General features: G+C 40.2%; 1 protein-coding gene across 1 annotated transcript; it reads right to left on the reverse strand.

The window, feature by feature from the left end:
• Positions 1 to 5,782: 5,782 nt before the first annotated feature.
• On the reverse strand, positions 5,783 to 25,455 carry TAMM41 (TAM41 mitochondrial translocator assembly and maintenance homolog). The gene is made up of 8 exons (XM_057384344.1): positions 25,276 to 25,455; positions 23,827 to 24,006; positions 22,424 to 22,516; positions 19,084 to 19,234; positions 16,810 to 16,955; positions 14,582 to 14,747; positions 12,400 to 12,462; positions 5,783 to 7,024 (listed from the first exon to the last, which is right to left on the reverse strand). The coding sequence occupies exons 1-8, from the start codon at positions 25,411 to 25,413 to the stop codon at positions 6,951 to 6,953; spliced, it is 1,011 nt and encodes a 336-aa protein (XP_057240327.1). The 5' UTR covers positions 25,414 to 25,455; the 3' UTR covers positions 5,783 to 6,950.
• Between the last annotated feature and the right edge of the window lie 108 nt (positions 25,456 to 25,563).

Genomic DNA, 25,563 nt, shown 5'->3' on the forward strand with positions numbered 1-25,563 from the left:
CACAAACAACAACAACAAAAAAACCCACTGAATGCTCTGATCTCACACTTCACTGTGAATTTTAAAATAGGAGGTTTGGAGAAACTTTGGCAGGAGGCAGAGATGAAGCAAATAATCACTGTGTGGGAACACAACCGTTCAAATTTACCAAGTGCACCATGGAGCTAAAGAGATCCCATGGAGAGAAGCAATACAAATTAACTCAGTAAATGTATGTTTTATTATTTACTTGGATTATTTAATTGAGTAGGGGAGGTATCTTAAACATCAGGTTCCAGGCTTTCAAAGGTCTCACAGTRCAACAAAGAGAAGTGAAGGAACCAAAACACAGAGTGYTGTGATCAGKTTTTGGTTTGTTTTGTTTTTAAAGACAGTGCCTTGTGACTGCAAATTCCTAAAAATGAAATTTATTTGAATTTAAAACCAGGAAGAACTCCTTTCTATCCACTACACTTGCAGAAAGTTTCAGCCAGATCAGAGAAKTGTCTTTGCAGCTGCAAGACCTTCCATTTCTCAGAAAGAAAATGYGTATCACCATCCAAATAGTCCCCCACCACTACTGGAAAAGATTTRGCAGAATGCTGGATTATGAAGACAAAAATGACATGGAAGTTCTTAGACTAAAGATGTAACAAAAATAATTGGAGTTTTCATTAATATTCCAGAATGTATAGTCTGAAGCTCCCTGTTCATGTACTAAAACTTAGACAAAATTTCTGATTGAGTAAGAGGTTAAAACATGCAGGACTAAAGTGATTACTGCCTCTCCCTAAGGCAGTCATTAAGTTCAGGATCAGTTAGCAACTGTGGTGGAGATTGTTATCTAGAAAAACAGGTAAATAAGGTCACTGCAAAACTTTATGAAACCACAATATCGAAAGTGACAGAGCAGCTACTGCCTAAAACAAAAACCATGGCAGAAAATATCTGTGKAGAGGTAATCTCTATTCTATTGCAGTAGGCAATGCAAAGAAAATCCATTTTCTACACAGACTCTGAGGCCACCAGAGTGACTCTGAAAATGAAGAATACTTTGTCCTCTGTCAACACCTTCCCCATGAAAAGCTATCAGACACACACTGGCCTGATATTCTGACCTTCAGAAGCATATTTCAACTTCAAATCTATTTTTAAATGAATTGCTGGGAAAAGGCATGAGTCACAGCCCTGCTTGGATCCCCTGCACTGGACACTCACCAAGGGCCCTGTTTTATTCTGCTTTCCCAAACCAGAGCGGGCTCTTGCATTACCCCCTCAATGTGAGAGCAAGGCTCACTTCCCTGAGCCACCCAGGAATGCCTCTAGACCCATCTGGATCTCACCACTTTTGGCACAGATGTTTGTTGCAAACATCAGGAAGCTCTGAGATGCTGCCAAGTGTTTCCAGCAGAAAGGGATCCCCCTTGCTCAGCTCTCTGTGCCCACAGGCACCTTCCTCATGCTCAGGTTGCAGCTATTACACCGCATTGTTACAGCAATTTGCTGGCAGTGAAGGTCACCAAACAATCTGAAGAGAAGCCTCAGAGAAGGCCAGGTGAGAAATTCAGGCTCTACATTTACAGACACAGGTGGAATTAGAAGGTCCTACAGCCAGGCACYTGGACAATCTCCCTGCTCCAACACTCAGAAAAAAGGGAAATGTGCAAGTGATGAGGAACATGCTGTTTGTGTGCTGATGGAGATCAGCACTCTGAGTGGTTCAGCTTTGTGAACTCCCCAAATCGAGTTTAGGAGCAGCCAAACCATTATGCATCCAGTCAAATTGTGATTTTCCCTTCTCCCTGTGTCACCCAGCTCATTCCCTCTGGAGCAGGAGGCTGTTACACACTCGGCTGGCACGGTGCATGTCAGARGCAGCGAGGCCATGCTGCTGACTCACCTACACAAACCCTCAGCAGTTTGATTGGGTCCAGGCTCTTCATTACAAAGAAGCCTTTTAAGACATCAGAAATAAATCATCTGCCTGGTTGCCTTTAATGAAAGCTCTGTTACACAGGAAAAAGGGGGAGGGAGTATGAAACAATATCCATGGTGGAACAGCCAAGGCAGAAAAGAGGGATGTCTGAAGAACAGAACGAAAGACTTGAGAATGAAGAAGAGAAACAATAAAGCAGCATGGAAATGGAGCAGGAAGGCATAAACAGGAAAGTTACAAATGGAATGAAAAGCTAAAGTGCCTTTTTTATTGTGAAAGAACAAACACACCTCATTAGGACAAAGAGTCAGTAATGTATTCCCATGTAGCAACTTCCCGTGCAACAACTCTGGTTATTTTAGTGGATTACAGCTGTATGGCCATCAGAAATCATTTCCACATACTGGTGGGGAACTTCAAAAGCAGCTAACAAGGCTGAAATCAATCTCTCTTCTCTTAAAAGTTTTCCACAGCAAAGCTCTGTAACAACTGCCCTGAGTACACTCTGAACAATCGCGAGGAGTTCAGAGCAAGCTGCTCAGGGCTATGATTCATTCGTGGCTCTCTGCCAGTAAAATAAATACATTCAAGACCAGTGGCCCCAAGGGGAAAGGTAGGCCACTCTTTAAAAAGCACAAGATAAATGATTTACAGAGCAGAATACAGTTTTCAGCCTATATGGCTGAGGAGGAAGGACTTTCTTACGTCTCCTGTAGATTTAGTGCACAGACTTGGATACTGGCAGGGTACCAACAGATGGAAGGAACTAGGAACTGTTCAACTGGGATTTGCAAAACTCTCTCCAAAGAGCAAGAAACGACCCCTTGCAGTGCTGTACACAGARTTCATAAAGCCAAATGAAGATTTGCAGTGGGTGTCCAGCGACACAAGACAAACACGGCCGGCTCGGGTTACAGGGAAGTGCAGGAAAGTCACACCTGAGGAGGGACAGAGGGATCCTCTGGCACAGAGACGGTGACAAACAGCTCCGAGGAGCAGGGCCCCACGCCCTGCTGCACATAAAATGCTTAATTACCTGCTAAACAGCAAGCAGGACATCACTTTTTTTTTCCCCCCTACAAGAACATTATTTCTGGGATAAATGCTCAGCCAGCAAGGTGTGGGATGCAGATTGGTGTTTCAGAGTGGGAGTGAGGCTCATCTCACACCACACTGATTTGTCACTGCCCTCTAAAGTTCTGAACTGTTTCAGTTCCAAGCACCTTCTGAAACACCAAAGCCACTTTTAAGTTCACCTTTAACATTCAGAACATTCTCTTTAACTGTATTACTAAGGATTTTTAAGAGAAAGCTGCTTTTTTAAATGCTAACAACTGCATTTCCTCATGAAAACATTCCAGATTTACCTGAATCTCATCCCCAAACTCACTAATAGTGAGGAACTGCAGAGGACAAACGCTGAGCCTCTCAGATACCAGATATCCCCACAGGATATTCTATTTAAAGTTCTGGTGTGCACACCCCTCCAAGGTACCTCCTCTCAACAAAAGGGAAAACAGCCACAGCTTCCAGGTAACAAACAGAACTCAGCAGAGGGAAGGAGCTGATAAAATCCAGCTTTACTAACATGGCAGCCCCATCCCAGGAGGGGCTCAGCTGTGTCCAACTGGACTGTACACCTCTGCACATCACACATTTGGACAATTTATTTTAATCCTGTAGATTCCAGGCTAAGCTTTACGTTGCCATTATCTCCAAAAGGAATGACATCCCCATTTAACAATAATAACTTATGCATTTTAARTCAAGCATGTGATTAAATGTTTTGCTAATAGGAATTCTCCACCAGATGTTGGACGATCTTATGACACATGATCTCTCTCAACCTGGGCTTGAGGCAGTTGGAATTTATGATCAGGTTTCATATCCTGTGGTGCTGTTATTTCACCAGGTTGAAAAGCCCCAGTCTCCCCTTCTTGTGCTAAGAAAACAGAAGAAAGGAATGCACAGGTTGATCAGGATGGTTTTGTTCAATGATATTCCTCCCCAGAACAGCTCATGATGGAAAACTTCACTCCATTATGCTATTACAGAAAGAAATAAGCTCCTTAAAATGTAAAAGTGTCTAAATTTGTGCCTTTGTTTTTTTTTTAATTTGGTCATGTGGCTTATCCTGTGGAAAACTTTTAGCTCCATCTGTGCACCACAGACGTCCCCTTTGTTTTCTGTCAGCGTGCACATTTCTGTGCAGCACCTTGGAAAACCTGCATCCTCGAGGGAATGGTGGGAATCACAGAAATGCACCAGTTACACTCTAACAGACACACAGAACAGATAAATGAGGCAAAATTTGGAATAACATTTTAGTTGTTAGCCTTAATTGTCTGGTAATGTATTCAGAATGTGGAATAGATTTTTAACAATCCGGTCTGCGGCAATTGTCACTTTTAAAAAACATTACAAAAGTTCTGTTTTTCTGTTTGCAGTGTTCATGTTCCAAAAATTGGCTACAGGAACAGGATTCACCCAGAAAAACACAGCTTCACCAAGAGTGATCYTCCTGAATGTGGCAAGGACAAATCCTCACCAGGAGTGAAGGCTCTCTCTTCCCCTGCAGCCTTAAAAGCAAATAAACACAACTACAAAAGAAAGGCTGGAACATGTAAAATTAAATAAAAAAAAAAAAATCCTTTTGCTAACTATTCATGCAAAGGGTCACGTTTGAAATCCTCCCATTTCCTACACAGATACATTATRTGCTCTCAATTTCAGTTTCTGAAGTTTTCTGCATCCCAAGACTTTCACAGATTTAGATTTCCTTCCCTCCTCCCCAAAGACAACCCAGGACCCTGCTAAAAACCAGGTGACAGCAAACTGCTGGTGTAAAAATCAGTGTTTTGTGCAGGCTGCTGTCCATGTGCAGGCTGCCCTACAGACAGCTTCATTTGGGATAAACAAARCAGAGCTGTCCCCTCTTCAGGTGACTGAACCAGGCAGTTCTTACCTGGTGAGTATTTCATCCAGAAGGGTTCCATCCTGAACATTTTCATTTGTCCAAAAGCTTTGCATCTCTCAGGGGCTGTTTCTATCACTGGGATCAGTATTTTCTATTCTTAACCTTCCCACTGAGCATTCCTAAGCAAGGCAACACCTGATTTCAGATTTCTTACCAAAGCTTATGCTGAAGTGTAAAAAATGCTAYGGCTGCTCCAAGTCCTCACTACACRGGAAATTAGTACACCCTATTCAACTTAAAACTATGCCTAAAAGACTTCTGGATTATCTAGAAAGGAACCTCTTTGTGCAAGCAAAAAATTCCAGTCAAATCCCAAGGTTAAGAGTATCTAAGTGGCCTCAATTCTCTAGTTCCATTTTTTATAATAGAAACTTTTCMTTTTGGGGACTTTGGCCTCTTGTTAATAGGGACAGAGAATGCCAGTGCCATACAAACATTCTTTGTCCCCATAAAAAGGTCAGCACCCTCCTGCCATCAGCAAAGGGACATTTGAGGGGATTTTACACATTCTACATCTATCACCAATGRATAATGCAAAGTATTAGGAATTTGCCTCTGACCTTAGAAAGCCATTTATTTCTAATTTCACAGTAATTATTTCCTGAGTCTGGATTAAAATTTCAAACTCAGATATTTAAAAATAATCCATATTTTAAAGTTTCTTTGTGYTTAAAGTAAGCCTGCATGAGTCATATTACATACAACAATGTATTTTCTATTGTCTTTCTTAAATTTATGCTCTGAACTGCTCCCTGGAAACAATTAGCAGACAACTTCATAACAGTAATTTATTTTTTAAAGTGAGATCAGTAAATCAAATGTAGCTTGAGAGATGGCCCTAATGATCACATAAGACACAAGAAAAAACCAAACATGCTAATCAGGAAAGATATCTTTTATTTCCTTTTTTTACCATTGAATGAAATATTGGCTCAGTTTATTTCTATTAAGAAAAATTTCCCAAATTAGCAAACCCACCTCAATGTGAAAAATGTTCTATTTACAAAAGATCCTCCCAATTTATTGCACCAGACACAAATACTGCCAGCAATGCCCATTCTTTCATGGCATGATTAATGTCACATGTCATACAGAACTCCAATTGTCTCAAATWGAGCTAATTTAAAGGGAGCTCAAGTTTCATCTTTGTGGGCAGTATTTTCAGGGGAAAGAGACAATCAAAGAATCAAACAGTATGTGCTTTGGTTCATAATATTCCCAATTTTAAAGTGTTTTGATAAAATCTGCCAAACAACAGCTATTTCCAAATCTGTCCAAGCAGRTCCATGGAATTACAATTTTCCTTCCAACTCTGGCCCTTGTGACAATGCTGAGCCATCAGTTGGACAGTTTTCAATTCAATGTCATGAGAGGAACACACAATTCATTATTATTARATGTCCTTATTTAATAATATTATTAAATATCCTTATTAAAGGATCTGACACCTGCCGAGCTGCTCATTGCTCTACTCCACACTGAAAGTTATTGGGACAGTTTTTTGGATTCAGGAATGTCACACATCTGAGAAATAATTTACTTTTCCCAAGGTCTMCCCTGCCAAAGCATCCTCAGAGGAATTCTAAGGGTGAACTTGTCAGTGCAGAAATGTCAGAGGGCAGTTCCACATTCTACTTAAAACTCAATGGATTCTCCAGTTCTGTAAATCCCTGAAAGAACTAAATTTGGGACACTGATATAAATTAGGATCATTTTGAAAGAGACTCTGAGGGTATTTTGGGAAGTAAAGCTAACAACACATAGAAAATGAGTGACTTTGGATTTTAATTCACCTGTATAATCAATCCTTTTTATTCAGGCTCCAATATACAGGAAAATTCATTTCAGTATTTACAGAGTATAATTCCTTTGCCCTAGTGCCAACAAACCTTTTCCCATTACAAAAAGTTTCTATTTCATTAGTAAAATTGAGCATGTAAACCATTTTAGAAGAGACTTCTTAAATACACTGTAATTTTCTCAAGTATGCAAAGTCACATCTGCAAAATATTTAGAGAAAAAGTACCATTTATTTACCCATACACAGTATGTAAAGACTCAAGATGTCTTTAACCCTCCCTTTGTCATTTTATACAATTTCTTCAAGCTGTAAGTTACAGACTTCTTTGCCCCTAAAAAAGAACAAAAGACAAAAAAAAAAATCAACATTTAGGAAGGCTGACTCAGATAGAAGGTGCTTAGTACATCAAATGATGYATTTCCCCAGGGGAATGACAGCCTAATCCACCAGGCAGACATGTAAATAACCTTCTTGTCACAGTCAGAACACAGTAAATAATGACACCAAAAATACATTTAATGCTATCAAAGCAGAGAAAATAGAACAGAATTCTGGTAAATACCACACATYGCACTTGGCATACAGCAAATGCAGACATCTCAATTTTCACAGATGCAGCAGCAGTCGCTGCCTCCGAGCATTTATGGGTTTTAGATATGATGGGATTGAGGACTCCCACACAGTTTGCAAAATGTATCCTTGGAATGAAACAATTTCTAAAGTTTTATCAGAGATGAGCCTCCTCTTAGAGACCCTAGAGTAAACAACCCACAGCCCTTTGCTGGGTTAGTCACTGAGTATTTGTAAACTTAAAAACAAAACATTGTTAGTCTTGGCATTTCAGGGGGGTTCTGAGATCCCAGCCAGTGCAGCTACTCACTTTTCCTTCCTCCAGCTTTTTGTTTAAAAGAATTATCCCAAAACAAACAAATAAAACACCCAACATAAAACACAGAGTGACTTTTCAGATTACAACACTCTTACAAATTCAGAACTGAAAAGGCAGGTTTTTAATGCTACACTAAAAGCTTTAATTTTGACACATGCATAGATTAAAAGTATAAYAGATTATCCTTCCTACAATCTTTCCTATATTTATTTAATTGAAAACCTGACAAGCCTGACTACAAATACACAGAAGGAATTTAGCCAAATTTACACAATTTTATTACACAATATTACAGACCAGAACACAAGGAAGGATCTGGAACAAACAAGGAACCTGAACCCAAGTTTAGCCATTTGCTGCACTGGACTTCTTTAATTTTTTTTTGGAGGGGGGTGATGGGAGTGGTATAATATTATTTCATTTGGAAAGACCTCAAAAATAAAAGTAAAGTAAAAGAAATAAATCAATTAAAGATAAAATACTTTCAGKGATAGATGTATTCACAGTTGAGTTGCAAGAAGTCAAATGAGTAGGCAGAGATAAGCAAAAGTGCACCCTCTATTTTTGAAGGAATGTGACAGAAGAAAAAGCCTCTGATAACAAATTTGCTGCACAGAATCAGCTCTGCACTTCTCATGTCTCCAACTGCAATTAAAATAAACTCAACTTCACCTTTTCTAAGAAATCATCCATACATGCATTTTGAATTTACAAACCCATGTGCATCCCATATGTAATGCTTGAACTTTTCCATATTTATTAGGTTTTTGTAAAAGCAAGCACACTAATGAAGTCATGACAGGCTTTTCTTTGCAGCATCTCAAAAAACAAGTAAATAATCATGTAAATCCTGAAATGCCTGACGTGTCTGCAAGGAAATTGCACATAATCAACCATTCCTGTTTAGCACAAATCAAAGAAGTGGTTCCAWCCTACAGCATTCAAACTGTGTAASGGTGGCTTTGAAAATGCTCAAGATRCAGGAATTGCTCTGGCAGAATGGCTGGTATTGAATTGCAGGTACTTCTGTCAGTGSAGTGCAGCATGTGGCAGATGCAGCACAGCACAGCTGCTGCAGGACTGCAGTGAGGTGTGCTGGCCCTGCAGCCTGCGAGGCTGCTGCCTCTCTCAGCCCCTGTCTGCCCCTGGAGCAGCTCAGCACCGGCAGATTGTTCTCGTTCCTSTCCCCCTGCAGGGAGCACTCGCTCAGCTCCAGCCACAGCACCGTAGGAACGGGCAGCTCGCAGTGCAGCCGAGCCCAGGCCAAAGGCAGCTCTGTGCATCCAGCTGTTCCCCACAGCAGCCCCGGGCTGAGGAGTCACAGCTGGAGCAAAAGTTAATGGCTGTAATTAGGGCTCCCTCTCACAATCTGGAGCASTTGGACCACATGAAAACGTCTTCAGTTATGAATCTGTGCCTTGGTGGTTCCACCTCCCCTTTAGATTTTTCCACTATAGGACACAGAACAAAGACCTGATGCACATGGGACCGAGACCACAGCACTTCAGTGTAAACACAACTCGTGTCTGGTTTTACTTAACAATCCACGCTGAGTATTTTGCAAGTGTCAGTGTAAGTCCCCCAAAGTTTCCTGGTAGATGTGCCTGGCTGCAGTGTCCTGGATTCCCTATGGAAAAGGAGGAACTATTCCCTGTGTTCCCTATTGAAAAGGAGATGTATGCACTGCTGAAGAGCTGTCATGTGGAGCAAATAGTTATATATTTTTAATGTGCCATGCACAGACACATGCAAACCTTCTACAGATATTTACAATGAAGCCAGTGATCTGCAGTATAGTATCCACAAAACCAGAGTACTTTATATGTAAACCCGCTCCTTAAAAAAAAAATCCCTGAATCCTTGAAAAGAAATGCTATTCAGAACATTTGTGCTGACTTAAAAGGATCTTGAACAAATGCTTCAAGTGGATCTTGAACAAATGCTTCAAGTGATGATTTAATCTATAATGTTGTATTTATGGAAAATTTTTCAAGGCTTGCAGAATTCCTTGAGTAAAATATAAAGAACAAAAGAAGCTAAAGAAGTATCAACATCTCCTTCAGAGAAGCTAAATATAAGAGCTGCAGAGTGAGTTCCCAAAGCCCAGGCAGGCTCTGGCTATGTGGGAAAATAAATCAAACACTGGTGCCATCTCTAATGGGAAACAGAGGGGCAGCYTCACCACAGACTCGAAGAAATACCCAGGCACATTTTCAAAAACTAAATAGGGCATTTAACAACAAACAAAAACACAGAGCTGGAGCTCGACTTGCAAACCACATTGGCAGAGAAAGATGAAAAAAGCTCTCTTAAATGGGCTGAAATTCCTTCTTGTGCTTGCGCTCCTTGCCAGTAATGTTAATACCCAGGATGCCATCTCCGCACTGCTATTGCTGATTTAATGTTGAATTTAGAACTCCCATGCTATGGACCAGAGCAGGCAGCTCACTTCTGCTGATGTTGTTAAAACAGAATAGTCAGCTAAGGAAGACCAATTGTGTTCCCTATTACACTTCAAATAGAGTAATGAAAACGATTTCTTTTGCAAACCAAGTATTTGTACAGTTACTAGGAACAGCAATGGAAAGTCAGAGTTTATTTAATGGAGCCACAGATTTCATGAATCTCTTTCATAGTTCTTTTATGTTAAGCTACTATTCTTGACATAAAGCACTGCAGAAGGTCAGAGCCTTGTGCCTTTCCTGAAATCTCTGCTAGAAAGTGTGGAGATAGGTCTTAGGGGAACAGAATATCAGACAAGATTTGGATRAGGAATGAAGAAAGAAATGCAGCATCCTTAGGGACTGAATCTAAAGCTCCACACTTTCCTGTAAAAGACATTCCTTGCTTGAGTCAAGCTCCTCCCATGTAGGAGCCACATTGCTGTTTTCTCTGGTAAATTCTGTATCCTATGAACATGCAGAGCCCCAAGAACTGGCCCAGCCAGGGCAGCAGAGGAATGCTGCCCTAGTGATGCATTTTAAATTAAGAAACCTTTACTGAGAGAAAATCATCATTAGAAGATACTGATTTAACATAAACTCAGTCATAAGTGTTTGGAGACAAATATTAAAAAATAAATAAATAAAAAAGGGCAAAAGGYTTTTGCTAATTTAACTCCTAAAGCCCTGGACACCCATGGACAACCATCCCTCCTCAATTCCAGGGCAGATCACACAAACATCACACCTCAAAAATACTGAATTGACATCCCTGAGCAGTAAAATTTCACTCCTGAATTCTGTCACTAATGGTTTTGGCCAGATTCTGGCACAAGAGTATAAATATATTTTTAAAAAGCTCTAAATTATGTGCAAAAYAAAAAWAAAAAAARAWCAAYTCCCCCAAACTGGGCTTATGYTTGAGACAAAGGACCAAAATTGCTTTGCTCTACCTGAATCAAAACACAAAACTATGTTTTCATCACTAAAACCACTACTAGAAAATAGTTTTTAAATACAACTCTACATCACTGACTGATAACAAGGAACCTAGAGATTGTTTTAAATGGAAAAAAATCCCTATATATAAAGCAAAAGGCAGTTAAGACAAAGGAAAATAGAGACATTTCAAAAMTAAGTAGTTTCAGGTGCACAAACCAGAAAACATGATAAAAGTTACAAGTGCTACTAAGAGATGCATTAGGACCCCCCAAAGCCCCTGTCCCAAGAGAGCTGTCAGTGATTTAGTGCATGACACACAGAAGGGGCTAACGAGTCCCAGAGGTGATTTTCTGTCCATCAGAACAGGGAGAAAGGGCACATAAATAACCCACACAGCTTAACTATTTCTGTTCCTACTGCTGCACTTACACAGAGAGCATTGCCCCATGGGCACTCACGAGAACTTGAATTCAACAGGAATAACACTGTCTTTGACCCCTTCCTTCTAACTGTTTGCTCCACAAAATCTACTATCCATGGATTCAGAAACTGATAAAATGAAAGCTGAATTTTCTAAAAGAGGCATTACAATACCACAATACTTGACCACTAGCAGGTCATTCTGGCAACAAACCCTACAAGAAAAATGTCACCTATTTAGCTGGAAACCATTAGAAAATTACAATAATGTATGACAAAAATTGCTTTACTCAGGAGTTGTACCCTGACTCTCCTCTAGCTACTAAACAAAGTTAGGCCATAGCTTTATCAGACTTCTCCCAGTTAATGAACCTAAATTATTAACAGAAGCATATAAAAAGGGAAACTCTCCCTACTTATTTTACTCAGCAGATCCATCATGGTTCTGAATACTGGAACTGGTGTTTCTTTAAGAGGGGTAGAAGCAGAACATGGAGCCACCAACATCACCACTAAATGGGAAGGGRGCAGCTGCTGGAGAGGTCTGGGTAAGGATTGCTCAGTAGGAACCTACACAGCTGCCCTTAAACCCAGGAAAGGTATCATTTGAACAYAACGCTTTAGTGGAAGAACTGGAAATAGCTTCAGAAGTTTATCTGAGCAATTCCAAGCCTTTTTAATACATAAAGTGCACAACTTGTGCCCATCAGCCAAATCTGGCCTGCACARAAAATGAAATTGAATTCAGAAGTTGTTTTTTTCCTTAGTTTTGAGTTGTTGAGGGCTTTGTTTATTTGTTTAAGAGTCACTCCAGTTCTTTTCAGCATTTTATAATTTTGCAATAGTTATAATAAAGCCTCTGCTTTAAATGTTACTTTTATTTTCCAGGGACTTTGAATAAAACTCACAAAGTTTACTCTTTAAATTCCTGAAAGAAGGCAATGTTGGGGCCATGTCAGTTTTCCTTTGTGAAATCARAAGGGCTGTGTTGACAGAAATCACACACATTCTTACCAGCTGTCAGGATGGTTTTAGCACTCTGCACTATACTGGAGGATCTCACAATTCCTGAAATGCCTGCAGAGGGAAAAGCACACAGATGTTACCCATGTTAGCATTTGTGGGGATTTTTTTTTACCCTCCACCATGTACAAGTTAAATATTGTTCCAGTTATACAATCAAGCCAGCCTGAAATTAGAACACACACTTACACTGAGAAAGTTTGTTTCGGTTCTGCTTTGTCATACTAATTAAAAGTATTCTCTAAACTGTTTTAAATCATTTTTTATATAACATACTGAAAAAACAGCCCAAATCAATATTAAAACAGCCAACAAGCAGTAGGAATTGATCAAATAATTTTATTTAGTGTTCCCATTAACTCTCTACTAAGATAATTAATCACAAAGGATTCACAGTAGCTTCATCTAAGTGCTGGTAAATGAACATTCTAGAGCAGAACAAATGATACTACCTGTTTACTTCAACATGAAAYTGGGATTTGGGACTTGTCTGATCCAGCAGAGATACCTCTATTGTGCAGARCTTGCCTGGCTTTTCTAAATTACAGCTTTTGGAGATAAGGCTTGTTTACCACTTTGCACTGTGGCACATTCAGTTCTTGCTGTCCAGTGGTTCTCAGGTATTAGTAGAAAACCTTAAAACTTTTCTGTCAGAACTGYTAATTTATATTTGTTCTAACATATATAAAAGCATACTGATATGTACAAAACCATTCACATCACTAAATACTTAAAAAAGTAGAAATTCAGCAGTCTGAGTCTTCCAAGCTGAAAGACACTGTTCTGCACTGACACTTAGAATATAATTTCAAATATTTTTAAATCCTTCCTCTAAAGTTACTTCCATAATGAAGAACAAAGTTTAACATAATCCATGTGTAACGGTACAGTATTCCATTGGAAAATCATCTGAGGGGTAGGAATAGGGAAGGGAAAAGAACAAATCATGTTGATGTAGCAAAATATCTTGGGACTACACAATTCAACTTGAGTAATCAGCTTTGTCTTGTAACAGGATTCCCAAATGGCTTGTCCTGGCCTTTACCCAGATTGATGAATTAGGAAAATCCTTTGGCCACAAAAGGGAAAGAACATCTTGATTTGTTCTATTAAGAGCTGAAACTGCTGGGCCTGAGCAGATGTGCCCAGTGTTTGATACTGAGCTGCTGCTCCCTGTGCAGTCACAGCTGTGCCTGCCAGAGCCTACAGAAATCCAACCCCGAGGATAATGAGCTCAGGGTGGGTGACTCACAGCTCCAAGACTGCATCTCCTGCTCCCAGATTCAGCTWTTATCCTCTTTTGTAATCCCATGASTGCTGCAGCCCAGCACAGAAGGTGCCATGAAAGAAGCTGAACACCTCCATGTCCAGGTGCAGTTCATCCTATGCTGTCCATGGAGAACTGCAACCCCCCAGGAGCTTTATTTCCCCCCMAAAAAATCAGTCTGAGAGCTCCCTCAGCAGTTGCTTGGTGCCTAGGGGCTCCCAGGCATCTAGGGAATTTTTGCTGTGCTCAGGGAGCTTGCAAAATTTCCTACCTGGAACAGAAAATATGTCAAGTTCTTAAAATACATAAAGGACTCCAAGTACTAAACTTTTTAATTTTCCTGCAGTGTACCAGAACACCGGTGTCTGCAGCATCAGCTTTAACTTGTTCACATGACATAATATTGCCTCAGAGCAGTTGTGCTGATGAGAAGCACCTCAGCCTTTTCCTCCAAGCTGTCGTTCTCTGCCAGAGCTCACATGTCTGGGCTAACCACCATGACTGGGAAGGGTAATGTCAGCAAGGCAGACAATGACCTCAGCCTTGCAATCTATGACTGGCAGGATATAAAGTTTAATATTTTGATGAAGTTTTGCCTGAAGATGGAAGCATCAGAGTTAGGTGGTCTAAGTAGATCACACTATTCCCTAAAGGCTGCTTCTTTCAGGACCCAAACCAAAACAYGTCTTCCTGTATCAATAGGAATGTTATTGCTAATATTTCAGATAACCCATTTGTGATCAAACAAATCCAAACCCAGGCTTTCAGGAATGTATTTCATGATTATTCACCTGGATTTTTTCACCCTTCTCTTTAAATCATCCTTTTGAAATAGAAGAACATTTACAATAGATTTGTAAATCTATCAAGTCTTAAAGAAAATTACAGATATTGATCCAGACCTACCCTGTTGCACCACAAATCCACAGTCAGGGTCATGGGCAACTTGCAGCAAAATTTCTTCCACATCTCTGTTCTTTCCAGGAGGGCTTACCAGGGCAGTTATCTTTTGTTGCAAAGTCTTTGGCAAAGTCATAAGTTGTGTAAATTGACCTTCTGGACTTTTGTCAATCTGGATGTTATAAAAATAAGAAATTAAAAWCATTCAGTTCTCTTTTATTTTAAAGACGTCAGAAAATTGACCTCTGATAAATATATCAGAGAACCTGATCCATTTCACTGGCAAAAGTCAACGACAATGCTAATAAAAACTTCCCAAGCACGGGGAAATGCAGSATCTCAGTTCCCAACCTGAAGAATGATGCAGTGCAAGGGTTTTTATTCAAGGGAAGACACACATGATCTTGCTGTGTCTGCAAGTAAGTTTTCATTGAAACAGTATCATTTCTGTTGTATCCAATTTCCTTTGGAAACATAAGTACACTACAATAAAAAAATAAGTTCCCAAAAGACCACTTAGCAGAGTATCTTCTGCCTGAATATAATCAAATTGCAGACACACACACATTTCAAGTTTAGTCCGAAAACCATTTGCTCTGCTTTAAACTCCAAACCACATCTGGTTTGCATAATTTGAAGAAAACATTCATCCCACATTTTCCAATCTAAATCAGAAATTCAACTATCCTCTTTGGAATACRATGATATCAACAAGCAGGCCTGTACAGATTTCTCCAAAATGTAATGCAGGATGGGGCAGAGCTCTCCAAAAGTGGAGGAAAATCTGAAGAGCTCCATTCCTCCCACACAAGGTTTTAGCCACTTCATGGAGACATCAGACAGGAGTCTGGTTGCCCTCTCCACTCCCTTTTGTGAGTGTGGAGAAAATGATCTCCAGATGAGTCAGCCACCAACTACAGAGGCAGCCGACAGTGAGCAGCTCTGAGCATTGTGTGGGAGGAATCCGTGCCTGAACCAGAACTCTGAGAACTGGGGCTGCCTTCCCTTGGTGCTGAGGAATCTTTGAAGACAGAATTTTCTCTGTAGCTCTGCATACTCTGGAGAAGGGAGTTCTAYTCTGTGTTAAACTGCACCCCCAATAGCAGTCAAGCACCTCAGGCTGGGGAGTAAGTGCCAATAAACGGAGGAAGGTGTGAGCAATAAAAGTATTAAAGCACTGTGCTTCAAATCAACAGGAAAATGAGGGCATTTAATCAACAGTCTTGATGACTATTATGGSATTATGGACAGATTTATTATCCAACAATATCTTTGCAGTATGCTACCGGGWTTTGTTTAAAGGTAAAACAACAGGGAGCTTTTTCTAGAAGAAAGTACTACAATTCCTTCCCAAATTAATTTTAAATGCTGCTTCTACTAAACTGTTCAGAATCAATACRGAAACATGGAGACAGCTGCAGTATAATACAGATTTGCCTATGCTTTCTCCCAAGGCATTGCAGTAAAATTGTTTAYTGTGCTCAAGCCTGTAGTTAAATCAATTTCTAACAAAGACACATTCTAAAAGGTGGCATTTGGGAGATAATTACCAAGGCTTGAGAATAAAGAGATACCCATGTCCATGAGAAAACTGCTGCTATTTGTAAGAAGTTTATATCACACTTGAATATCCACACAGGGACATGCAGATTTCAAGAGAAAGAATTGCCATTGACTCTGGCTTCTCTCCCCCAACTGCAATGTTATACCAGAAAGATGGGATTTGAGATACTGTCATTCTGGATTTCCCAAAAACTAAGGAAAAATGGTTTTGTATGGGTATTAATGTCAGAATTTCACTTGGCTTTAGTCAGCTGATCTTCATAACTAGCACTTGATGAGGTTTTTTGTGAGATTGCAAAAAGTTGCACCTCTGAATTACAGCCTAATGTCTCTAACACAAACCATCTGTTTATTCCTCACTTCCTAGACTCTTATTTCCATATGGAAGTAATTAGAACACACATTTTACAATGATCTGCTCTGGTTCCCTTGCTGGGGTTTAGTTCTGTGCCCATACTCAGAAAAAATGAGCAGTAGTTCCTGCATAGGCAGAGACTGGTATTTAAGGCAAATCCTCCAGTTGCAGAATTAACTAAACAACAGAAACATAACAAATAGCAAGTACAGAGACTACAACTGCTCTCCTTGGTGCATGRTATAATTCCTGCCTTCTGTCAGGTGGATAAAGCACTGCCACTTGGATTCAAACTGTCTAGAAGGAGAACACTTGCCTCTAGCCTTCCCAGATGGTGCTTGTACACCACTTGAGGGCAGTCCAGGAGTATGTTACTGTACAGCTTCTGGAAATGGGCAACRTTGGGTTTCACTATGTTCTGCACTTTGGATTTGTCTTCTCCTATTATCATTCTGAAATCACCTAGTCAGGAAAAGAAAGAATTAAGGGGTTAAGAAAAACCCAAAACATGAAGGAGAATATAACACTATAAACTTTATTTTCCAATTCTGCCAATGCCTATATAATTTGCAGTAAGGTTCACCTTCTAAGAATGAAAAAAAAACTCTTCACACCTTCRAGCACAGAAAAGATGTCCTTGAGGGCATACATTGTTATGTGGCCTCTGATGTAATATAATGTYCCCATTTTCACTTGGACAGCAAAACAATTCCAGCTGTCAAGTGGCAGGAACAGTTACATTCTTGGTAACCAAATATCAGTTTTAACAATTACCAAACAAATTGYCCAGTCCTAATACTTTGTATCCACAAACAAATAAGCTCACATTTTCCAATATCGAGGGGTAATAATTTGCATTGTCTCTGCACTCCAAGGGCAGTACCTGGAGTTCAGCTAATAGCAGTCATGGTAAAAATCACTGGATCACCTTTTACTCTTAGCCACTGTGCCAGTAGTTTCAAAAAGAAGTTCCTTTTAACAYCACAGTTACATTATTGGCCTTTGCACTTTCTTTTCTAATACATGACTGAYGAGTTTCAAAGAGAGTAAGTGAAAAGACAGTCAGACTGTAATAAAGCATTCCACTACCTCTGTTAGGTACCAGCCTGGCTGCTTCCTGGGTTTCCAGCCAGGACTTAGATGTTCAGTGGAGCTTGTATCAACAATCACAGTTCTGAATCGATTCCTTTTCCCACTTCCCACACTCAGGAGATAAATGTTGCTGAAAGGTGGCAACTTGCTAGCCTTCCTTAGTTTATTTCCRTTGATGCCAAGCCACAAAACAAACACTTCGCATATAAATGGCACTGACTCAGTGCTCTCAAAAAATGCAGAAAAATATAAAGGATAAACATTTTCTAAATTAAAGCATGAACAACTCTTTTCAGCAGTCTCCAAGGAGACTGATTAGAGTAACACATAAAATCAATTTTGTCTACTAGTATAGCCTCTGAAAGACTTAACRAAATGGCAGCAAAATAAAATATCCACAAACAGCCTTTTTCTTGAATATTCACAGATGGGAGCTGTATTGCTTCAGCTCTGTTCACACAGTACAGCCAGTCTCAGCATTTTACTGATTTCTGTTTAATTGCACCGTTTCAAAGAATATATAAAGAATGATCTTGGTCCCTACTGCCCACCAGGAATCCACTGCTGGACAGGTTTCAGGTGGGCAGATAAGCAGCAAAAATCCCTGGCTGGCAATTCCACTGTCAGCACTCTCTTCCTGTTGCTTTAAAACAAGCAACAATTCAGAAAAGAACTGCTATGAAAAAGAAGCTGGAATCTGAACTGCCCCGAGAAGCATTACATAAAACAGTAACACTCCTAAGTACAGCCAAGCTGCAGCTTAGAGTCCCCTGTGCCTTCTTTAAGAGCCAAACTTGCWTTTCTGTATGAGCAAAGGATATGCTGTGCGACGTACAACTCCAAGCAAAACCGCTCATAGTAATTTCAGTAAGCATGTCAATGTTTAAGGAGCAATGCTGATTTGAACTGTAACAATTACATCTTATATTGAAGAGCCATTTGTCGTAGTTTCTTCCATTTTTTTCCCTACAAATTTCCTCACTAAGGATTAAAAAAAAGAACTCAACAAATACCCATCAGGAGTGTTAAATGTATCAAAGAATCATAATCTGGATCTTTAACTTAACTAAATAAGAACCTTAAACACAGCATACTCAAAAAGACATGACAAGGTATGAGTCAGACTATCAGATGACTCAACACTGCACTGAGTGGAAAGAAAAATTTTTTTCCCAAGGTTTTGAAACATTACACCAAAATACAATTCATGCAAACAGAAGAGAACCCACATTATTTCATCACATGCAATCACTCACACTTAGCTGTTCATAAATTAAGCAGGTATAAGCAGCTTTGCTGATGTACCTACACATATTTCCTGTGAATAAGCACAATTAGTGTTCTGGAGCTGTTATGTAAGCCACCATTCAGAGCAAATTTTTGGTGCATGCAGCAGTGCAGGCCCAAGCAATGTTTTATCACACATGAGACTTCCAACTGTGGTACAACAGCTCCAACTACAGCTTTTCTCCTCAGCCACTCCAGACCCCACACTCACCAGTGTAGGAGAGTCCTGCAATCTGCATGTAAAGATCCTCTTCAGAGAAGCTCTCTGGCAGCATGAGGAAGGCTGCTGTGACTGCACTCTTCAGGTTGCTGACAAGAGCAGCTTGAAGCTTGCTGTTCTCATTYTGGGCCAGGATTTTCACCTGGAAAAGCAGAGCCATTGGAAGCAAGACTTCAGGAAAGTGCTACTGAAGATGGAACTAGAAATGTTATTTATTTTTCATGCTGGATTAAATAAGAAATTAATTTAAGGTCAGATTTCATTAATATGGTACAGTAAGTACTAGAGTATCCCCTTTTGTTTACACCCGAGAGGAAGGCGTTTTTAAGAATTAAGAGTCTGGTAGAAAATGATGWTTTACACACAGGTTTGGAACCGCTATATGCAACAGACAGCTAGTCTCTGAAGAGCTAGTCACCTTTTTATATTCATAAACTAAGATTAATCAAAACAGGAAATATGAATGTATCAACAGAGATACTTCATAAGTGATTGTGCAATAAGAAAAAAACTACTGTCTTACTGGAAGAGAACAGAACACCAGACAGAGGTAACTTTTCTTATTCATCTTCATTCTTTTTACTTTAATAGAGGACTCCCCTATCAAAGGCTTMAAGTAGTTTCTCAGACAGGAGTTGTCCTTGAAGAAGCAGGGCTTTATTTTTGCTCTTTGCATGAGAAGAATATGAACTCAAGTGGATCTTCACTTATCCATGAAGAACGATCARATCACCCGAGTGCTTCTATGTGCCACAAGAAGTGTTTCTTTTCAGGAAACACTGAAAATGTTCWAGACCAATTACAAAACCCAATCACCTAGGATATGGAAATATCCTGGAATAAAAAGCAGATCTTYCGTAAGAACTGAAGACAGAAACACACTGTTATGGAACATCAGGCAGATGAAGGCAGGCTGGTTTAGGAGATGGATAACTGCAATTCCAGAAACAGCTCCCATGGGAATACCTGCTTGGTGTGAGTTTGGCTTTTCCAAGTGTTTTGTTTAAGCAATACTGCCTTGCTTATAAAAGGCAGCTTTTTAGTATTTATCTACTCTACAATACTTAAAATGCAAACCCACCAGCCATTATGAACAAAGGTATCCCCCCAGATTTCTCTCCCCAAAACCCCCTTCACACACAAATGAGTTGCAGCATTACTTGAAATTCTTCCTCACCCATCCCCCCGCCTCCTCTATATAACCTGAAACAGCTAAGGCACCCTTTCAAGTAACTATTTTTCTTTAGGAATGTAAATAGCCTGCTAATGAGGGGGAAAATTGCACAAAACCAAACCCAGATTCAGTAAAGAAAGTAGGAGAGTCAGACATATCTGCTTGTATTGACAGTTCTCCTTGTAGAAAGGACACTGGTAAAGCAATGTCATGGCTGATCGATACTGTATTCAGTATTGAATACATACCTTTCAGTTATGGAAAAATCTTTAGGAGGCACAAAATGGTGTAATATCTCATTTTGATATGATATTGGATACAACAGGCTGCTTGTTTCAATCATTCTGACCAAAGCATAGGTTTGTCTAATAGCAGATCTTTATGATAGTCTGGAATTGGTCCAAGGGGGATTTCTGAACACCCTTCTTTGGTTTTAATTTTTAAAATGAAGAGTTCACTGTACAAGTAAACCTTTCATAATTCCTCCTAACTTYTCCTGCAAATTACTTTGTATTTTTTAGCATTGCAATGAAAGACAATGACAAAAACTCTCCAGAGTAAATKATATTTCCTTGAAAACTGTGGCAGAAGTTTACTGGAGCAGCCCAGTCCAGTGGAAGGTGTTCAGGGCAGGAGGYTGGAACAAGATGAGCTTTAAGATCTCTTCTTACTCAAACCATTCTGCTATTTTACAATAGACTTGCTCAAAAAAAGAGTCAATAATTAAGACAGGCTGGTCATGAGGATAAATCAATATTTAAAATCTCATCAAYCAATTCACTTGTACATATGTTCATAACTTGCTGTTACAGGGAAATCTAAGGGAAGTCAGAACAGAAAAATCTGTGGCACCCCAAGCAGTCACACAGGTGATTGCCATACCTTAGGACTGACATGGAAATACCAGTGAGTTATGGACAYGTTAAGGACACCACAGTTACAGCCTTATAAAATGTTAAACTCAGCAGAGATGCTATTCTTCCTCATGGAAGACCCCAGCCTTGCCTTGGTGAAACAAAAGGAATAACCTCCTCCTTTTCTCAAAATCCCCCCTAATACAAAACAGTTTTTTCCAAAGGAAAATAATACACCAGGCTTCACAATCTGAACACCTGAAACACTGACAGCATTTATGAACAAAATTGTCAACAGCTCAGAGAGCTCCAAATCTCCCAGGAAGTCACAGTGCAATAGCTATCACCCTGGTGCAACAAGAATTAGTGTTGATTCTTGGGCTAAATCTGAAAGAGCACCAAAGTTAAGGAAGCCTTTTTCGGAGTACAGAGAACTTATACTCACTGTACCATGGCACAAATCAAAGCAGCAGCAAATGCAGTTACACTGAAAATTGCTATTCATTATTCACAGCTGATGTGACATTCAGAATTCTTCCTTCAGTTATCTTTCTCAATATATTAAGTTCCATTCTTTACAAAGGTAACAGCTGCTCTAACCTGGATCATGCTGTAATATGTCTCTCGAGATAAAGCCAATAGTCTGAAACAATCTTTTCAAACTTTCACTCCACATTTTTTAGTTAAAAGCATAATTAACATCTGTTCCAAGACCTGAAGAGATTTCTTCTCTAATTCTGYCCCCTGCAACAAATTTTCCCTTAGCACTGCTGCCATCTGCTGAAAGCACATTGAGTCACGTGCAAGGGGGAAAGCAAAGACCTCATTTTTATGACACAAATATGGAGGAGAAAAACCAACGTGCAGAACCCATGGTTCACTCAATTGTGAACCAGACAGTAACTACCCAGCAAAGCAATTTTCATCTTTAAAGAATCCATATATTATCTGTGTTAAATTTTGGCCACCCATATAATCTGCTATAAAAGGCAAATAATACATTTAACATTAAAGGGACTTGRCATTAATAGAGTCCAGTTATTCAAGATTTACTACAGACAGAAAACTATTATTAATATACTCACCTTTAGGGGTCCTTTCCACATAACACAGAACATCATTAAGAGCTACATTTYACCACCTTTCTGAGAGATTATCCCTCTAGGGCTACACTCCTAAATCAGGGCAGATTATTTGTGCAGTACTGCTGCACAGATCCCTAACAGATAAAGTTCAAACTCCAACTGATTCTTTCCCAGCCTTGTAATTTCCTGCATTTCCAGAGAGAAAAGTGAGCAGTTACCGGCTTTTGTAGGCGCCCAGCRACATAAAGAGTTTTCCAGTGAAACAAATCCTCAATCAGGGCATCAGTGCTAATTACTCCATATTTTATCGTCTGGGAAAAAAAGCAAAAGAAAGGCTTTTGAAAAAACCTATACCTGCTGCATTTTCCCTACATGAAACTTACCACTTGCCATAAATGTCATTGTTCTAAGGAACATATACTCCATACAAAACTGGATGCATAATAGGAAAACACTTCTATGTTTTAATTAACACAGAAGGTGAAAGAAAAATCTCCTATTTACATACAAACTTCTTCAGGGAAAAAAATGGAATGCACGAAACACTAAGATCCTTTCTAGAATCAAAGTKGCAATAAAGTTAGCAGCCAAATATTACAATAGTTGGAATAATCTAYGTTATCCTTTATGACACTGAAAAAACTCAAGAAATAGTTTGTCAGAGACCTAAATTAAAACCCCCAAACATTTTATGTGTACTTTCATTGGGAAGTGGGGTGTGTATCAAGAAGCTTTTTCTTCTGCTCTTTGATGCTAGGAAAAAAACATTGTGGCTTATTTTATGTACCTGGAAAAAGGATGGGACTTTAAACAGTTTGTTACCAATCTGCACCACCTGAATTTCCAAAGATTATCAACACAGCAAAGKAGCCAGCTCCAGAATTTCTGGATAACAAAGGACCACAGACTGTGACATGACTGAGTCATTACAGCATGAGACTAAGGCATAAAGAGCCAAGAACACAATTGGCAAAGCCCACTGGTCCTTCAGATGAAATCTTAAATTCCTTTTTCCATCAAACAAATAAAATTTAAATCCCAAAATCTCATAGAGACAAGAACACTAAGACTGAACTGACAGAGTGCTTCCCTCCCTCCTCCTTACCAAACAGAGAGGTGCAGAACTTGCTGGACAAGGACCACTCACCAGAATATTAATTACATCCAAGCCTCACAGGTCAGGATGCCAGACATTAAAAAACACAAATATCAATTCAAATTTGTGTTGGAACTTGCATTTTAGATAGAACAAACAGCAAGAGTCCTCTTTGCAGTTACTACATGGTCAAGTGCTGACATTAAGCACCACCAAAACTTTACCCCCACCAAAACTGGCAAACAGCAAGTGRTAAGGAACATAAATCCAGGTCCTGAAATGCTTYAGCTGTAAGTTTCAAACACTGCTCMCACTTTTAARGTGCAAGACCTGCTGCTCTGTTTGCYTTTTAATTAAAATGCTGTTAGTGAAGCAGTTTGAGACATAAATACTGAAGATATCACGAGTTAATCTAMAATTACAACCTACAATATTTGCTTCCTGAATTCTGCTTTAAGCTAATCATTTTAATACTTCACAGACATAAACACTTGACTTAATTCACTCAGACTACTTTGTACTTACCCTGCCATTGCATGGCACTAACGTGTTGTAGTAAATCCCTGCTCCATATTTTTGTATGGTAGTTATCTTTTTAGGCCCAAAATATTTTAGGAAGGAATAATGACTCCTGTTCTTTAACAAGTTCGTCGTATGCCAGTTCACAGGATCATCAACAGCAAACACGAAGTCCAGCACATTGTTCTGAGGATAACAGAAACAGTGTTGGGATTTATATGTCAAGAAGAGCCAATGTTACCATAATAATTTAAGGMAGACACAGTATTAAACTTCCAGCTAATCATTTTTTCATGAGGAAAAAATAAAAATAAAACCCAAAACATAAGTATCAATGTCAGATCCTGTTTAAAGGTTCTAATGAAATTGTAAGGATTTTGTCAGGTTATCAGACAGTCCAAAATTTTCCTGTCCTGGTCATGTCTGAAGTTCAACCCTCCAAAACAGGGAGCAGCTGTAAGATTCTCCACCACCCTACTTCACAAGTTCAGCAGAACAGCTCACAGTGCTAATAAACAGCACTTCTGGCAATTTGCAAGGCCATGAATGGAGGGATGTGGGTAGATAAAGCACATGCTAGAGCTGTCAGCAAGGAACTGCGTTTCTAGCATATTCCTTTCTAGTGTATTTCTATGCTTTTGTCAACAAAACAACCCAAACTCCAGAATTCTAACCTACARTGCATGCAGTGTTTCTCTTCTTCASARACCAGCCCACRCACGCATTGCCTGCACWCAGAAAGGCTGAGAGTTCACAACTTGTACCTACAAAAAACTGCTATTTGAAGTGGTGYTGCTTCAAATTCCCCAGGACTGCTCTCTGTGGCTTATTAATCGTGGGCAGCATCTTAACTAACCTATTCATAYTACTAAGAATATAATCTGCTATGTTCTCTTCCCATTCTTTTGTGTGAGGATGAAATACTGTTAGAGCTCTGGAATTCTTACTATCCTGTTTTTCCAGAAATGTGACACGTTTAAAGTCATATTTGGGGTGAGTGCTTAGTAGTCAAGCCATAATAAGCAATACTGTGTACTGATAATTTTAAAATATTGAACACATAAGCACACACACGAAACAATAAAAATAAACATTATTCCCAAGCTCTTGACCCTCGGATGATAAGGAAGCCCACCGACTGCCATTTCAGTGCAGCAGTATAGTTTAAATTTATCTCATAAGGTGCACAGCAGATCGGACAAGCTGTAAATGACTCTTTAAAAGCAGTGGCAAATTATGTGACAGTCTGAGCACACTGGGCTGAAAGGGGACCCCGAGCCCCCCACAAYGACAACCCCACTGCCGGGACCACCCCGGGCAGCCCCTGGGCCCGGACCGGACACCCGCCCCGCCGCTATTCCCTCAGGGTTTGCAATCTTCGCCCCTCGCCGTTCACACACCGCAGGGCCGGAGGCGGCTCCGGCACCCGGAACGCCGCGGGGCCCGAGCGCTCACCTCGCCGTGCTCGGCCGAGGCCCCTGCCTGCCGGAACACCCCGGAGCCGTAGGCGAAGGCCAGGCTGAGATCCTGCGGGAAGTGCGCCAGGACCCGCCGGAAATTCACGGCCGAGCTGGACAGCGCAGGCAGCGCCATGGCCCCGGCTCCGGGCCCGCCCGGCCCGGCCCGGCCGCTCCCGCCCACCGCCGGCGCCAGCAGAGGCCGCGGCCCGAGGAGGGGCGGTGCCGCGCTGCGCCCCCTGCAGCCCGGCCTGGGCATGGCGGGCTCGGCGGCACCGCGGGGCTG

Source organism: Malurus melanocephalus, unplaced genomic scaffold (genome assembly GCF_030028575.1).
Source record: "Malurus melanocephalus ecotype Western Australia unplaced genomic scaffold, MMel_1.1 scaffold_702, whole genome shotgun sequence".
Classification (NCBI taxonomy): domain Eukaryota; kingdom Metazoa; phylum Chordata; class Aves; order Passeriformes; family Maluridae; genus Malurus; species Malurus melanocephalus.